The 16,963-nt window shown below is 37.2% G+C and overlaps 2 protein-coding genes and 2 long non-coding RNA genes across 4 annotated transcripts; 3 read left to right on the top strand and 1 right to left on the bottom strand.

Moving 5' to 3' along the window:
- On the top strand, nt 1-11,358 carry Rpn1 (regulatory particle non-ATPase 1). Its single transcript, XM_028177579.2, has 18 exons — nt 1-202; nt 283-339; nt 425-643; nt 814-899; nt 991-1,197; nt 1,409-1,567; nt 1,782-1,911; nt 2,032-2,257; nt 2,898-3,131; nt 3,476-3,624; nt 4,122-4,224; nt 4,903-5,069; nt 6,359-6,464; nt 7,124-7,284; nt 8,569-8,753; nt 9,261-9,466; nt 10,192-10,310; nt 11,079-11,358. Exons 1-18 carry the CDS (start codon nt 128-130, stop codon nt 11,271-11,273), a joined length of 2,784 nt encoding a protein of 927 aa, XP_028033380.2. The 5' UTR covers nt 1-127; the 3' UTR covers nt 11,274-11,358.
- Nucleotides 11,359-12,442: 1,084 nt separating this feature from the next.
- Nucleotides 12,443-13,370, top strand: LOC149502550 (uncharacterized). Its single transcript, XR_016323478.1, has 2 exons — nt 12,443-12,579; nt 12,945-13,370. It is a non-coding gene; the product is annotated as an uncharacterized LOC149502550 (long non-coding RNA).
- On the bottom strand, nt 12,871-16,697 carry LOC114245398 (PRKR-interacting protein 1 homolog). The gene is made up of 4 exons (XM_028177552.2): nt 16,680-16,697; nt 14,926-15,091; nt 14,644-14,823; nt 12,871-13,780 (listed from the first exon to the last, which is right to left on the bottom strand). The coding sequence occupies exons 2-4, from the start codon at nt 15,031-15,033 to the stop codon at nt 13,457-13,459; spliced, it is 612 nt and encodes a 203-aa protein (XP_028033353.2). The 5' UTR covers nt 15,034-15,091; nt 16,680-16,697; the 3' UTR covers nt 12,871-13,456.
- LOC149502549 (uncharacterized) lies at nt 15,095-16,141 on the top strand. Its single transcript, XR_016323479.1, has 2 exons — nt 15,095-15,697; nt 15,852-16,141. It is a non-coding gene; the product is annotated as an uncharacterized LOC149502549 (long non-coding RNA).
- Nucleotides 16,698-16,963: the final 266 nt, after the last annotated feature.

Below are 16,963 nucleotides of genomic sequence, written 5' to 3'. Positions count from 1 at the left end.
TTTAAATACGATAACCCTTTGTAATAGTGACTTGTCAAATTTGCACTTCTGTTTTATTATTACTAATACATACAGTCGGTAAAGCGATTTATTCTATTCGATAAAAAGGAAACGTTAAGTTAATAAAATGACTGTGAAAAATAAAACTGAAGAGCCAAAGAAGGAAAAAGCTGAGCCGGCAGTGGCTCCAAATGATGATCTTGTGAGTTCTTCCGATAAAAATTGAAATCAATAAAATGAAATGTTCATAGTGCTTTCTTCTAATTTGAATTATATTTTTAGTCCGAGGAAGACAAACGCCTACAGGAGGAATTGAATATGCTAGTCGATAAGCTTTTGGTGTGTATTGAAATTAGCTTTTTTTTATTCATCAAGTCATCATAACCTTTACTATAACAAATCACATCTCAATTTTTTTTTCCAGGGCAATGAAGTCGATTTATATTTTCCAGCATTACAAATGCTAAGTAATCTCATTCGGACGTCAACAACATCTATGACTTCTGTACCTAAACCTCTAAAATTCCTAAGGGAACATTATCCAGCATTGAAACAAGTATATGAAAAAATTACAGATGAAAAAACAAAAAAATTCTGTGCTGATGTTATCTCTGTCTTAGCGATGGGCGTAAGCGGTACTCTGGTAAGGAATCCATAAAAATAATATCAACTGGTTGCATGTCATTACTTTCTGCTTATATTGATACAAATTTAAATGAAATATAGCTCAATTTTTTATGTATTTCATTAGTATAATGACAATCAAATTGTAAAACACACTAAACTACAACAAAATGATTTACACTTATTTAGGAAGTTGCAGAAAAGAGAGAGTGTTTGAAGTATTGTCTTCTGGGAACATTGTCAAATGTAGGTGATTGGGGACATGAATATGTTAGGCAAGTATAAAATTTTAATAAAATTAATGAACAAATTATTGTGTTTACACTTGACTTGACTTGAAATGTAATAAAAAAAATACTTACATAGGCAATTGGAAGGTGAAATTGCTGAAGAATGGAATATAGAAAACATGGATTCACTTTTGCCACTAGTACGTGATGTTATCACATTTGACATGAAACACTCAGCTGAGATCCAGGCGTGTGATCTGTTAATGGAAATTGATAGACTTGATCTGCTGACCCAACATATGGATCAGAGCAACTACCCAAGAGTCTGTCTTTATCTTATTGGGTAAATGTTTTATTTTATTTGGAGGAAAGATTGTTTTTTCTTTCTTTACCTTTAAAATTACAACAAATTAACAATTTGCTAATTTTTTTATAATTTTCTTAATAACAACTAAATGAGTTAAATTAAATTAATTGGATTGAGTTTTACAATTGCAAATATAATTTTTTTTAATTATAGATATTATTACTATCCTTTGATTAATAATTCTCAGATGTGCAAGTTATGTTGTTGAACCTGAGTCAACACAAATACTACAAGGTGTCTTAGATACATACCTTCGTTTTGGAGAGTACCCAAGAGCAATGCTTGTAGCTATGCAACTTCATGAGAAAGCTAAATGTGAAGAAGTGTTCAATGCCTGTAATGATCCGTAAGTTACTTAGAAATGCTTAGAGGAATAATAATTTACATATTAATTTAGGTATGATGATAATGATATTTAACTTTATGCAAAATACACACACAGCTTTAGTAAGTGTCTTATTTCAATTGTGTCACCAAAAATTTATTAGAACGTGTGATAAAGAATTAGTATTAACAATTATTATAAAGGTATATTTTCTAATGTATGATTTTTTTTTCAGTTTAATAAAAAAGCAACTGTGCTACTTACTTGCACGTCAATACATACCATTAGAAGTGGATGACGAAGATCTGCGCACAATTCTACTGAACGCTCATATCAATGATCATTTTCTAAGTCTGGCAAGAGAGGTAATTCTAGTTCTGATTTCCACATAATTTTTTTGGTACTGTAATTTTTTGTGTGCCATAATTATGAAGATTGCTTTCAGTGTATTCTATAAGTTTGTAATTAAATGTCATTTTATTTAGCTTGATATTATGGAACCGAAAACTCCAGAAGAAGTTTATAAAACATGGTTAGAGTCGGCCGGATCAGCTCTTCGTCCATCTTTACTGACTGAACATCCTGTAGACTCTGCTAGACAGAACCTGTCAGCTACGTTTGTGAACGCCTTTGTGAATGCCGGGTTTGGCCGCGACAAACTTGTCACAACCGATGATGGGAACAAATGGATGTACAAAAATAAGGATCATGGTTTGTTTTTCTTGCATTAATATTGTAATTAATGTGCTAGCACTATGAATTTAGATTTTGGTCACCTCATAACATTATGTAATATCAGTGACCTGGGTGGGGGGGTCATGTGTCTGGTCGCACTTCCTAACTTTCTGGGTCGGTTCTGGGAGGGGCTCAGACAAAGAAGGTAGGATAGTTCTTTAACTCCCGCCGTGGGTGTCTGCTGTATGTTAATAGATTTTTTATAGCCAACAATTGCTCATAATAATTACTAAGCCACTTTGTTTCAATATGGTATAATAACTATAAAAAATATAGTGTATGTCCAATGAATTCTTAATTGAAGCCATAAAGATGTACAATTACAAAAATGAGCAGTAAAGTATTTAATAGTCCTAAGTTTACAGTTCAATAACCAGACTGGTTGATGGAAAAATCGTTGGTTTATTATAGCTAAATATATGTATAAGAAGCATAAGAGGTAATGTTTGGGCATATATAGAAAATAAGTTACCGGTATCATTACTGGTATCATGACTATTACTCTATGATTTTCAAGAATTAAAAAACTATAAGAAGTACTGAATCTTTCTACTGTATATTAATTACATCAGGATAAAAATGTAATATTCGTTTTATGTTTAATTTTTTTTTATAGGTATGCTCTCAGCGGCCGCGTCCCTTGGTATGATTCACTTGTGGGATGTAGACGGTGGTCTAACGCCTATCGACAAATACCTGTATACCGCCGACGAGCACATCAAGGCTGGTGCCCTACTGGCTTTAGGTCTCGTGAACTGCGGTGTCAGGAACGAGTGTGATCCAGCCTTAGCTCTGCTCTCCGATTATGTTCTGCATTCCAGTTCCAATCTCAGGATCGGAAGTGTTTTGGGTATGGTGACGCTCTTTTTTGTAGTAAATTACATTTGTATAATTTAAAGAAAATAAATTCAGTCAATACATAATAATATGCAATATTTACTGTGGCGGTAGCCATCAGAGAACACAAGATATTTGACAGATGCCTCAATCTCGCTTACGACATTTTCAAGATAAGCTTGCGTATTACATTACAATTCTTACTTTGGTTCGCATATGTATTCATTTATAAACTTAAGAATTTGGACAACTTGTACTTGATTTTTATTATGAATAAAAAAATGTCAAAGTAATGCAAATTATCTATTAAATTGTTTATATTTGTATTTATATTTATTACCGTAATATTGTAAACAGGTCTCGGTATTGCATATGCGGGAACACAACGAGAAGATGTGCTGTCCCACTTGCTTCCCGTGCTCAACGACACGACCGCCCCGGCCGAGATCTGCGCACTCGCCGCCATCTCCTGCGGGCTCATCGCCGTTGGATCGTGCAATGGCGATGTATGTATCATGGACGTATTACATAAATAACAATGTTACTAATCTAAATTAAAACATGATTACTGGTGGTAGGACCTCTTGTGAGTCCGCACGGGTAGGTACCACTACCCCGCCTATTTCTGCCGTGAAGCAGTAATATTTCTGCCGTGAAGCAGTAATGCGTTTCGGTTTGAAGGGTGCGGCAGCCGTTGTAACTATACTGAGACCTTAGAACTTATATCTCAAGATGGATGGTGCGTTTACGTTGTAGATGTCTATGGGCTTCAGTAACCACTTAACACCAGGTCGGCTGTGAGTTCGTCCACCCATCTAGGCAAAAAATATATAAAATCTTTATTTAAATACGCTAAAATATAGCTATTAATATAATAAATAAATAAACATAGTTTATCACAAAAATAATGAAAGTCTGGACAGGAAGTCATATTATAATATAAATTTATAATAATCTTTCAAAAGTGTAAAAACAAAAATAAAATATTCTGTGTTGTTGGCAGGTATCTTGTGCAATCATTCAGCGATTGATTGACGATAACAAGGATTTGCACTCGTCTACTTACGCCAGGTTCCTGCATTTGGGACTCGGGCTGTGTTTCTTGGGTGAGTTGCGTTACTGCTTTCAAAATCGTAACGTGCTATACATTTATGACATCAGAGAATTGTATCAACTTCAGAATAGCTGCGTGAACAAAGCTTAAAATGTTTTGAGAAAAGCCTTATTCGCGATATAATTGTAGATGTTATATTAAATAGAATTACTAAAATTCACCCAAAGTAGTGTTATCCAAAGTGAACATATAAATGTTGTAAAGTAACAAACTAAATAAAAAATACAACTATAATATAACTTACTCACCGGGTGAGCTGAGAGTGAGGGTTTTTTTCCTACTTAAGCTTGAGAGGCTATATCAGCGTAGTAGGTGAGCTCACGGGGCCCAAACCTGTCGAGGCTGCTTACACTAGCTCTAGCAAGAGCCGTGCTTCGTAGAATCTACCACCGGATCGGAAACGCGACTCACTGAGAAGATTCGACGAGAAACTCAGTGGGCTGTGTCTATAGGTTAGTTTACTCGCCGAGCCCTTCGTCGCTAGTGACGGGTTCGACGGGAACGACGACCGGTGCTTGAGGTACCTAAAATCCGAAATGACGTGTTTTGGGCGACGTCGACTGTTTACCATTCGGTCCGAAAGTAAGGAATACTACTTCACTTACTAAGAAGTTAGCGTTTGGTTCGGACTCAGTGCGGGCACGAACTCAACAGTGACGTTTGTTCGCAGGCTGCAAGGAGCGCACGGAGGCGACGATGGCCGCGCTGGAAGTGCTTCCGGAGCCGCAGCAGTCGCTCTGCCAGACCACGCTCTCCATGTGCGCGTACGCCGGCACCGGGGACGTGCTCGTGGTGCAACAGATGCTGCACATCTGCTCCAAGCACTACGAAACCGATGTTAGTAATGTTACACGCGCTGGGGTTCCGGATAAATAAATGCTCCACCAAAGTACAACTTGAACGGTAGGCAGCGGCTTGGCTCTGCCCCTGGCATTGCTGGCGTCCATGAGCGACGGTAACAACTCACCATCAGGTGGGCCGTACGCCCGTCTGCCTATACGGCAATAAAAAAAAAGAACTGTAACACTTAGAACACTTAAAACACTGAAAGAAAGAAAGAGAAAGATAGAAATCATTTATTCGCTAAGCACTTCACTAACACTTTAAAATTCTCAATTCACTTCTTTACTCATTGACTGCGTGTCATTTCTGCAACGCTTTTATGGTCGATACGACATCCCTAGAAACGTCGAGAACATTCCTCACAAGCCGAGTACCTTCGATGTGTGTTTCCGTTATCTGACAATAGATGGCGTTGTACTTCTCGAGCGTTCTAGGTGTTACTGATCCTTCGATATTCGTTCGGCTATTCGGCGATAGATGGCGTTACTCTTAGCGGCGTAACAGTAATAATAACCGAGGACATGCTACACGCGGTCACAGTAATATGAGAACCAGAGACTGATATATACATATATGTATAGGTACATAATAACGGTAGACAGTGGCTTGCCTCTGCCGCTGGCATTGCTGAAGTCTATGGGCGACGGTAACCACTAACCATCAGTTGGACCGTATGCATAGAAGGGCAATAAAGAAGAAAAAAACTATACAAACAGCAAACAAACTTGTTCATCACATGAATGTGGGAATAGAACCCACTCAGCATAGTAATCAGGGTTACTACTGTACCACAGAGTCAGTTAAAATTATTCTTATTTTCTCAATAATGAACTGCAATCGATTCTACAGGCTATAAGCAGATGCAATGCAAATTTTTACATAAATTAGCAGTTAAAATCTTTGATGCACTTCGATTATTGCATTGCAAATTTAACTGGCGTTTGGAACTTCGCTGCAGACTTGTCTGCCAATTTATTTGTATAATTATATCATTAATCAATGTATTTCTGTTCTTTATTCAATTACTCCGATTATATCTAATTATTTTATTTTTGTAAGAATTAAGCGAGCTCACTATTGAGTATTCAAATCGAAGCCGTAAAAAATGCAGCATGAACGTAAGATATTATCATCTTAACACGTGAGGTTGTAGAACTATCTTGGAACATTTATCACTTTTCAAACAGGATTTCATGTATAGAATTAGGCATGCGATAGATTTAAATACGACTATAATACCCACCTGAAGTTTACTAGAATTAGTATATGAAATTCTGTTTCAGAATGAACAATCGTCAACTGAAGACACAGCTTTTAAGAAACAAGACAAGAAGGACGCCAAAGAAACTACAGCAACTCCGAGTAGTTCAAAGGACGACAAATCCAAAGGTAAATAAATTATCAATTGACGTTTCGGTGTGATTCTAGGACAGATACTTATACTGTGAAGTTATCATACGTTTGGAATACTTAAACGTCAGGGTGGGTGGCGTAATTACATCGTAGATGCCTATGGACTCCAGTAACCACTTAATACCAGGTGGGCTGTGAGCTCATCCACCGATCTAAGCAATAAACAAAAAAAATTAAGATGCAGTCAACTGCATCAAAAACTCAATCCAATGCAGTTGAATTGATTGTTTAAATTTTATGTCTTTTTTTTTATTTATTGCTTAAATGTGTGGACGAGCTCACAGCCCACCTGGTGTTAAGTGGTTAATGGAGCCCATAGACATCTACAGCGTAAATGCGCCACACACCTTGAGATATAAGTTCTAAGATCTCAGTATAGTTACAACGGCTGCCACACCCTTCAAACCGAAACGCATTACTGCTTCACGGCAGAAATAGGCTGGGCGGTGGTACCTACCCGTGCGGACTCACAAGAGGTCCTACCACCAGTTACCTCTCTCTCTTCGATCGGTCCCTCACTGCTCAGGATCGTGACTCCGTCCGATTCCGTCAAACAGCTGTCTCCATCGATCCCGTTTTGTAGCTTGGAGGAGCACGTCGCTGATAAGCACTTATATTATGTTACCTATACGCAGGTAAATCATCAAAAGACAGCAAAAACAAGGAAAAGGATAAGGAAAAGGAAGCCAACAAGGAGCTGTCCTCGGTGCAAGCCGTGGCGACCCTTGGCGTCGCGGTCATCGCATTGGCCGAGGAAACGGGCGCCGAAATGTGCACCCGCATCTTCGGACAACTGGTACGAAGCTCAAATCAAATCAATTTTTATTTTTTATTCAACATAAATGAAAGTAGGTATAAGCCGCGCCAATAAAGAAACGCATCGAAAATGGCGTCTATGTACCTGCACTGACAGATGGTAGGGTCAACAAATAAAAAGAGAGATAGAAAGAAAAAGTTGTTTATTGTAAAAAAACATGAGAAAACTAATGAGAATTTCTTTTCTTTAATTTCTCGAGATTCTTTTCCTCCTCAAAGTATTTAATAACGTTATACACGATTTCGCGTGCGTCACGGTGAAGAACTTTTCCTTGTTTGTGAGAGGCCATATTATTTACCAGTCAGAACTGATATTGTACGTGCCGTGTGCGACTAAAGACAGCAATAGTTTAAAGTGAGAGCGCATGATCGCAGCCGCCATTTTAGATTCGTTCCTTTGTTGGTGCGGCTTATACATACTTGTTGAACGTCAAAAAGAACTACCGCCACCTTCAAAAAGAACTAACGTATAAGAAGACTTTAAAGATTTGTATTAATACAATGAAACCTGGATACGTTCGGCTGTGATAAACGCCTAAATAATCGCTTCAAAGTCTTCTGTGGTCACTACTACGATTTTTTGTCGCCTTCATGGAAATATATTGTGTTTAATTACGCTGTTGTTTGAGAGTGCCTGATTCATAACTTTTATTTTTCCTACCTAAGCTGATGATTGTCTTGAGAAACCATATCAGCGTCACCGGGCGAGTAATTGAGAAGATCCGGCGAGAAACTCAGTGGGTTGTGTTTGTGGGTTAATTTACGTGTTTATTCATAACGATAATACTCATCCACGCTATTCATTGCGTGCGGTTAGACGGCAGATATGGCGAGTAGCCATCATTACAACGCAACTTATTTGACAGATGCCTGAATCTCGCTTACGACATTTTCAATATAACCTTGCATATATACAAGTTCCGAACAACAACATTTGGACCAGCCCACTGAGTTTCTCGCCGGATCTTCTCAGTGGGTCGCGTTTCCGATCCGGTGGTAGATTCTGCGAAGCACGGCTCTTGCTAGGGTTCGTGTTAGCAACATCGTCAGGTTTGAGCCCCGTGAGCTCACCTACTAAAGTTAGGGTTACGCTGACATAGCCTCTCAAGGCTCTCAGCTTAGGTAGGAAAAAAAAAAAAAAAAAAAAAAAACATCATTTGGACCTTCGGTCTACCAAGCCAATATCACTAGCTCGGGGAAAGATCTTCCCTTCCGTCGTTTAAGCCTCCCCAAACAGACATTAAACAAAAGTATCGTAACGCAGGGTAGGTACGGGGAGCCGGCAGTGCGGCGCGCCGTGCCGCTCGCCATCGCCCTGTGCTCGGTGTCCAACCCGCAGCTCTCCGTCATCGACGTGCTCAATAAATACTCCCACGATTCTGATAACGACGTCGCTTACAACGCCATATTCGCCATGGGACTCGTGGGCGCCGGCACTAACAACGCAAGGTAACCTATACCATTTCTATGCATAGTATACGCATTGTTTTAGTATGTGCAGTTTACTCATCATCACTGGTGGTAGGACCTCTTGTGAGTCCGCACGGGTAGGTATAGACATCCACAACATAAATGCTCCACCCACCTTGAGATATAAGTTCTAAGGTCTCAAGTATAGTTACAACGGCTGCCCCACCCTTCAAACCGAAACGCATTACTGCTTCACCGTAGAAATAGGCAGGGTGGTGGTACCTACCCGCGCGGACTCACAAGAGGTCCTGCCACCAGTAATTATGCAAATTGTAATTTTGCGGGTTTGATTTTTATTACACGATGTTATTCCTTCACCGTGGAAGTAAATCGTGAAATTTGTTGAGTACGTATTTCATTAGATCATCATCATTTCCATTTCGTCTCATCACATGTCCATACCATCTCATGTGCAGCTTCCTATCCCAACCATTTCAGCCGCGCAATGGTCATGCGTTTGTTTATATGTGCGTTGTGTGGTCGCAGGCTGGCGACGATGCTGCGCGCGCTGGCGCTGTACCACGGCAAGTCCCCGGTGCACCTGTTCATGGTGCGGCTGGCGCAGGGGCTGTGTCACGCCGGCAAGGGCACGGTGTCGCTGTGTCCCGCGCACGCGGACCGGCGCCTGCTCAACCAGCCCGCGCTCGCCGGCCTGCTCGTCGTGCTCACCGCCTTTCTCGACTGCAAGACCAGTTCGTTTTTTAGTTATTTTTTTGAAGTAAAACTTCTTTAGAATCGTTGTTATTTCAAACTCGATGAAACGAAATGAAACGAAACGAAAAAATAAGTCCATAGATACACAAAGACATAAATGTATAGGATTCAACCGGCGAGAGAATGAGACATTATTTTTTATTGCTTCGGTGAATGAACGAGCTCGCAGCCCACCTGGTGGCGTATTTCCTTTCCCGTGTACAATAGGAGACAGTGCTCCCTTGAAACACGCACGGGTTTGTTGCGCTAAATCCCTTTCCAAACTAGTATTCAATTGCAGGCACGTGTCCTTCAATCGCGCACAGGTTACTGGAGCCGTTAAGTTAGTAAGTGTTAAGTGGTTACTGGAGCCCATAGATATCTACAACGTACATGCGCTACCCACCTTGAGATATAAGTTCTAAGGTCTCTGTATAGTTATAACAGCTGCCCCACCCTTTAAACCGAAACGCATTACTGCTTCACGGCAGAAATAGGCAGGGCGGTGGTACCTACCCGTGCGGACTCACAAGAGGTCCTACCACAAGTACCGCACGTCATACATCAAATACGCTCACTGATTATGCAGCTGTTCATGTTTCAATTACATATCTGTCACGATAGTCAAATTTAATTACATACCTTTCAAAACATATCAAAATAATAATAATGATGACATACTGCACTATATAGTACTATGTGCGCTCACACGTTTTGTTTTCAGTAATCCTCGGCAAATCCCACTACTTGCTGTACGTATTGGCGACTGCGATGCAACCCCGCTGGCTGGTCACCCTCGACGAAAATCTTCAGCCCTTGAACGTCAGCGTACGTGTAGGACAGGTAATGTCGAGATTATTTTTATTGTATTTTTTTATTGAAAACACCCGATTTGTAGGATTAAATCCGATTAAATGATTAACGTTAAGCAGCAGCTTGGCTCTGCTCCTGTCATCACTGAAGTCCATGGACGACGGTAACCACTTACCATAAGGTGAGGCGTGTGCTACAAAAAAAAAAGGCATTCTCGACGGCATGGGCGACGGTTACGTTTAAGACTTACCTGCCCGTCTGCTATATATATACTTACATATTATAAATAAATAATAGTTTCCAACTAAAAATTGATAATAAATTATAATACATTTGAATTAAAAATAGTGTAAGAAAAAAATATTTTATTGTAAAAAAAGCGTGCGGTGCATGGTATTTGCATGGTGCATAGTTATAAATATTTGATGAACAGATATGAGTAGAAGGGTTATTTTGGTAATATCCTGAAAACCATCCCAATTAATTAAAATTAAAATTAATCAAATCTATTAAAATTTATTTTTACTTTTTAGTTGGATTTTCTATAAAAGCGTATTTTGTTAGTTTTTTAAACACTTTTTTTTTCATTTTTTAGTTGAAATTCAATTTTTTTTTAAATTTTTTTTTATTTTTAAATTTTGAATTGTCATCGGTCCTTAATAAGTATACCAAATTTCGAGTTAATCCGGCGTTTTGAAGGTGGTCAAAATCATGTTCAAAGATTCCGTTACAAACATACATACGTTTGAAGCTAATAAAAGCGTATTAAAAAAAATTATAAAAAAATATATTCCTTAGGCTGTGGATGTTATCGGAAAAGCCGGTACACCGAAGACAATAGCCGGTTCGCACACTCACACGACGCCGGTGCTGCTGTCCTTCGGTGAGCGAGCAGAACTGGCGACTGACGAGTACATACCGCTCTCGCCGATAATGGAGGGATTCGTGATTCTCAAGAAAAACGAGGATAGCGTCATGGCCTCTGTTCAATAAAAATGTCCCTTAGTTGTAATTTACTTATTTCTCTGTATTACATATGCAATAAAAAAAAAACTGATTTTAAGTGTCGTTTTTTTTAATATAGTCCTACGGCCCACTCGACGGTGTGTGGTTACCATCACTCCTGATTTTTAACAATGCCAGCGGCATCGGCAAGCCCCTACTTACCACAGAGGAATCTCCATTTGAACTTGAATTGTCACTGCGCTCGCTTATAGATTAATTGAAGAGTTGAATGCGCTCAAAACAAACTGTCGGTTAATGCTGTTGTTCAAATGGTTTGGATGAGCACAGCTAGTGGCGTGGTGCAATTGGATGCAATGCAAAACGTTAACGGATTCATCTTAATTCTTGGGAGCAGTCCTAGTAAACATGCTGTACAAAATAATGCTCGACTCTGGAGCGTAGTGTATCTTATTCTATCAGAATCGCCGTGGACGACTGTCCATCAGTGACGATGGCCTTACACAGGCGGGCCGAACTTGTTTGCCTACAATGGCAACACAAAAATGACCAGACGTTTTTTTTAAATCTGAACGGCCCTCTCTTGTATGGGATCGAAATATCGAACCAAATACAATATCAGAAATTGGTAGGATTACATTATCTTTCGTTATCACAAATAAGTTCACTTTTTTTTAAAATAAAGTACCCGTCTGCTGCCTGTGACTAGTTTTTTTATTCCGACCTATGCTGATAGCCCTGAGGGGCTATTCAGCTTCTCCTTAAAGTTTAGGTGAGCTCATGGGGCTCAAACCGGGAGTGTTGCTAGCACTGGCCCTAGCAAGGGCAGTGCTTCGCAGTATCTACCACCGGTTCGGAAACGCGACCCACTGAGAAGATCCGGCGAGAAACTCATTGGGCTGTGTCTATGGGTTAGATAACTCATCGAGCCCGTCGTCGCAAGCGACGCGACGGGTTCGGTGAGGACGGTGACCGGTGCTTGAGGTACCTAAAAGCACCGTTAATGGATCGGGAGAATCCGTAATGACGTAGACTACTACAGTACAAAATAATAATTAATTGCAAAATGATTATTTCCACATTGCAAATATTAATTGAGTTTGATGTTAAGGAAATCTTATTTCTAAACGTTAAATTAGGTATAATGCGCTTTCCAGACTACATTTTCAAAATGGTAATAAACGATAGTTTCTAATTGGAGGGTAGTTATCATTTTTGTTAAATAGCTATTCTTAATTGCAACTGAAGATATTCCTAAATAATTTAATATGCTTGAATTTTGGCAAACACTCATTTTAACTGCAGTTTTTGTTGCATTAACAATAATCTTAATTGGGTAAGCATATATTTAGATAATATATTTCTGTATATAATGTCGGGCCAGTTTTATGACGCATATACCCAAAGCATTGTTTGCAGTAGATAGGCAAATGAACCTACTACCTACCTTTTTTAAGCGGTTGCAAGTAGCCCATAAATACTAAAGTGAATTTTAACGCGTAATGTCTTATTAAATTACCTTAATGAAGAAAATAGACAACTTGCCCAATTTAGTCAAGGTGATCTTACACTCTACATCAAAATAAGGATTGGAACATTGTTTTATTGCCATGGAAATGAAAAACTATTGAGCTCAGTGTTGTTTCCAACAATTTAGTATGAATTTTATTTTAGATATTAATTTCAAATTACTACATTCAGGTTCACAATTATACCTTGGTGTAAACAAAGAAAGATCCGTGAAGACAGAGAATCTACTTGGGGCCGAATGGCTTATAATCATGATACCTATACAATTGCATCCCCAGTAATGCCTCCATACTTTTTTGTAAACGAGCTTAGTTATGATGGTTATATTGCACCATTTTAAATATTTTAAGTATAGTGCATAACAAACTATCTTAAAAAATATAACTGTATTTTGTTTTATTTCATATATAAAAATAAATTTTATTTCATGAAATGGTTATCTGATGGAATCTAAATGTTATTTTTATATTACTCAGATAAAAAATGAAATTCCTAAAATAATTCTTAGATGTGTCAGTTCACTTTTTATTTTTTATTGCATATATTATTTGTATGAATTATTCCATATCAGTCTTTAATAAAACATGTCTAAAGGAATTTTGTATTTATTTATAACTTCATTTTGCATAACTATTTACATCACCTAGATTAATCTTGATATTTTGTCTATTCCAAAGTAAAAGTTAAATATCCTCACTGCTTTTTTGTTCAATGTTCTCAGACTTATTTCTACTATTATGTTCAAATTTTGATGAACCTATATCCTCATTCTTCTGCTTATCAGTTCCATCACAATCCTCGATGTTTCCATTACTTTCATTGTCATTGTCGCTGCTTACATCAGATTGTGATGAAGCAGCTTCCTTGTTTTCTGTTTTGTTTCTTTTCCCTTTAATTTTTGCATTTCGCTTTTTCTTCAATCTCTTTGCCCGTTTCTTAGCAGTGCGTTCTTCTGCTGCTCTTCTGTTATCTTCTATTTTTTTGTGATACTCATCGTCCAGTTTTTCCTTGAACAATTTTAACTTGATTAAGTACTGAAGTATGAACTTCCCTCCATACTGTTCCCTGATACTATAACATGTTGCTTTTCAAATGATGTTTGCTCAATGTGCTCAATGAGCTCAATGGTAGGCGGAAGGTTAGCTGTGCCCCTAGCATTGCTGATATTGATTAATAACAACTACCACTACTAACAAGTAGACAATTATAATAAAAAAAATTGAATAAATATAACTTCAAAGTTTAAAGACTATGACTAATTATAGGAAAAAGATATGAAACAAAAAAAAAACAAATATTTATCATTACAATACTACAAAATAAACCTAAGCTTATTGAATGTGTATTACTAAATATCAAAAATAAATTAAAAACTTAGTAAAAGCAGTGGTGGTTTATTATAAAGTTGTACAGATAGGTACCACCAACCTTCTTATTTCTGCTGTACATATATGTTTTATGTGTTTGAAGTATTACAATACAATTGAGGTGTCAACTTTAATTGTAGGGGTCAGTGGTGGCATTCACACTGTAATGGTTATGGTTGCGGTAGTCTCTTGACACTAGTTTGGCAATAACATTGATCACACTTGGTTACAAAAAAATATTCAAAAACACCTATAAAACACAATGGATAAACAGATGTGGGGTGAGGTGAGGTGAGAGGTGTGTGATGTTACAAGCATCACTCTAGGTATTTCAAGAAATCTGCTGGCCGCCTTGCAATAAGCAAAATCCAGAAGTTGCCCAAGTCTTCTGCAACCAAAACCACCACTTAATTCCTTCACAAGGGACGGTCGTCAAATCTATTGAATGTTTAGATGACTATATACATTAACATAAAGTAATAACTATTTTTTTTAAGTTCTACCTTTTCGCTCTTTTCTTGAATGAATCTCTGTCTAGCATATTCTTTTCGCCTTAAATGTCTGTAAACATGGAACTCTCCAGAACCAGCACCAGCACTCGAACCCATAACATTTCGTACGAAGTCGGGAGGCGGTGGTAAATTCTTCGATTTAGGAGGATCTGGTATAACAACTGGTTTATCCTATCAATTGGAAAAACAAATAGCTTTTAGAATTTTTACAATTTATATCGGTACGTTGTCAATTTTACTGAAGCTGTGGTTTTTGTTTATTATTTTACTTACAGGGTTTTTCATCAATTTTTCAAGCTTAAGCCGTTGTAAGTCTGTAGCGTTCTTTATTAAAACTGGTTTCTTCTCTTCATCTGAATCGCTAGTAATCTTGTTACTCATTTTATAAAAAAATACAGGTGGTGTCCTAAATTTAATACCGTAACTAGTAGGAGCAGTACCATGACATGGGGTAAATTGGGATCCTGGGGTAAATTGGGACAAACCTGCGGAAGATTCTCAAAGTACTTGTAGCACGGAATCTACCTAATTTTCTTTAGGGTAATATTTATCAATGTATAGAAGAAAAACCAAGTTAACTATGGAAGTACTAAACATGAGTTAAGTTGGTCCCAAAAATTCGTCAAATTAAATTTAAAATAGTGGTTGAAAAGTGCGTTTTAAAACAGCTTAAAGAACTTTTAAAAAAAGTGATATTATCGTTGTTTTTTCAATAAGATCACAGTTTATATAAGTTTTTAATACACCTGGAAATACCACAACAAACGGTAAGTTGCAATATTCTTATTTTAAATACAATATTTCGACAAAATAAAAAATGTATATTTTTTCCTTTCTTTTTGGGGAAAATTGGGACGTATGTAGGGTAATTTGGAACGAGACTGGAAAAATTAGGGACGAGAAAACACAAAATTGGAACGCCAAAAGACAAAATAGGGATGGCTTGTTAGGGTTGTCACTGATATCTTATAATAGATTTTTTAGCCTATACTATCACTTAATTGCGTGATGTAAAGAAGGTTAATGTGTTTATCAGTTAGTTTATGTAAGTATTATAGGTAAAAGAAAAGTATATATATAAGTACTTTTTTTTCGCGACATTTACCTTGTAATATCTGCCCGGTCGTATGTTCTTTATAGCAATAAAAAAAATTAAAAGTTAAAAGAACTCAAATGAATCAAAACTTTTGTTATTTCAGAATCTATTCACGCATCGAATCATGATTTTGTTAACATTCACAACGAACACACACAAATAAAAACAGGCCTCAGATTTTAAATGTAACATTAATAAAAAATCCGAGATATCCAATTATGAGTGAGTGAATTAATTGAGTTTAGTTATTTCGCTTAGAAAGAATTTCTTTTATTTTTGTTATTATTGGCAGTAATCAGATAAAGCTGTTTTTTTTATCTTATTCACCTGATATTTTACTCTTGCTCAAAGATTATTTTGAAAATGTTGATTAAATAAAATTGTATTATTGCATTTCCAGTCCTTTTGTTTTCTATTTTTTATTCTATTTTATGATTTTGTTTCAGAGTTGTGATTTTTAAGGAAATTAAATAATAATTTTCTAAAATATAACATGCACATACTTTTTTTGATCATTGTATTGTTGATTATCATTCATGTCACATCGCTTCGGAATAGAAACCAGCTTAATTTACACTATGTTGTGTATTGTGCTTAAATTATGGATTGTATTCATCATTTCGGTCCATATAAATTATTATATGGCACCTACCTATATATCGCAGTACTGCGAGTTGACAACCCTTACAAATATCCCAATTTAACCCTTAACCGTGTCAATTTACCCCGGACGCTGGGTAAATTGGGACGGCCATTATTTTACCGATTATTTCTTTAAAATGAATAATTAAAATAATGTAACGGTTTTTATCACCTAGGTACGTTCAAGACTCAACTTATTTATTTGGTTGAGCAGTGACTATTTAATTGGAACTATTTTAAAATTCAATGTGAAGGTCGATTTTGTCCCTATTTACCCCATTGTACGGTAGGTTATGTTTTACAAGTTTCAAACAAAACAAGCAAATTCAGTAGTAGTTTTATTTTTCTAACTGGAAAGGCAAAGGTATCATACCATACAGCCTAATCTTTTATATATGAAATAGTATATGAATACTTGAATGAAATGAAGTTGATTAATATGAAACATGGCATGAAATGACATGAAAACCAATTGGAATGAAATGAACTTCACTCCTCACGTTCCCGCCAAAAAAACCAGATGAGTATCTATAATAATTATGCATTTTAACAGACTCTAAACGATTAAGAAAC

The sequence above is a fragment of the Bombyx mandarina genome, chromosome 08 (assembly GCF_030267445.1).
Source record: "Bombyx mandarina strain Sakado chromosome 08, ASM3026744v2".
Taxonomy (NCBI): domain Eukaryota; kingdom Metazoa; phylum Arthropoda; class Insecta; order Lepidoptera; family Bombycidae; genus Bombyx; species Bombyx mandarina.
This window is presented reverse-complemented; position numbering and strand designations above follow the sequence as displayed.

What these genes read in the sequence shown, in the direction of transcription:
- Rpn1 (XM_028177579.2), top strand. Translation starts at nt 128, where the DNA reads ATGACTGTGAAAAATAAAACTGAAGAGCCAAAGAAGGAAAAAGCTGAG. An exon ending in TGCTAGTCGATAAGCTTTTG is followed by an intron (nt 340 to 424) that starts GTGTGTATTGAA and finishes TTTTTTTTCCAG; the next exon opens with GGCAATGAAGTCGATTTATA. An exon ending in ACTCGGGCTGTGTTTCTTGG is followed by an intron (nt 4,225 to 4,902) that starts GTGAGTTGCGTT and finishes GTTTGTTCGCAG; the next exon opens with GCTGCAAGGAGCGCACGGAG.
- LOC114245398 (XM_028177552.2), bottom strand. Translation starts at nt 15,033, where the DNA reads ATGAGTAACAAGATTACTAGCGATTCAGATGAAGAGAAGAAACCAGTT. An exon ending in AAAAATTGATGAAAAACCCT is followed by an intron (nt 14,824 to 14,925) that starts GTAAGTAAAATA and finishes TCCAATTGATAG; the next exon opens with GATAAACCAGTTGTTATACC. An exon ending in TTCAAGAAAAGAGCGAAAAG is followed by an intron (nt 13,781 to 14,643) that starts GTAGAACTTAAA and finishes AAATTGTTCAAG; the next exon opens with GAAAAACTGGACGATGAGTA.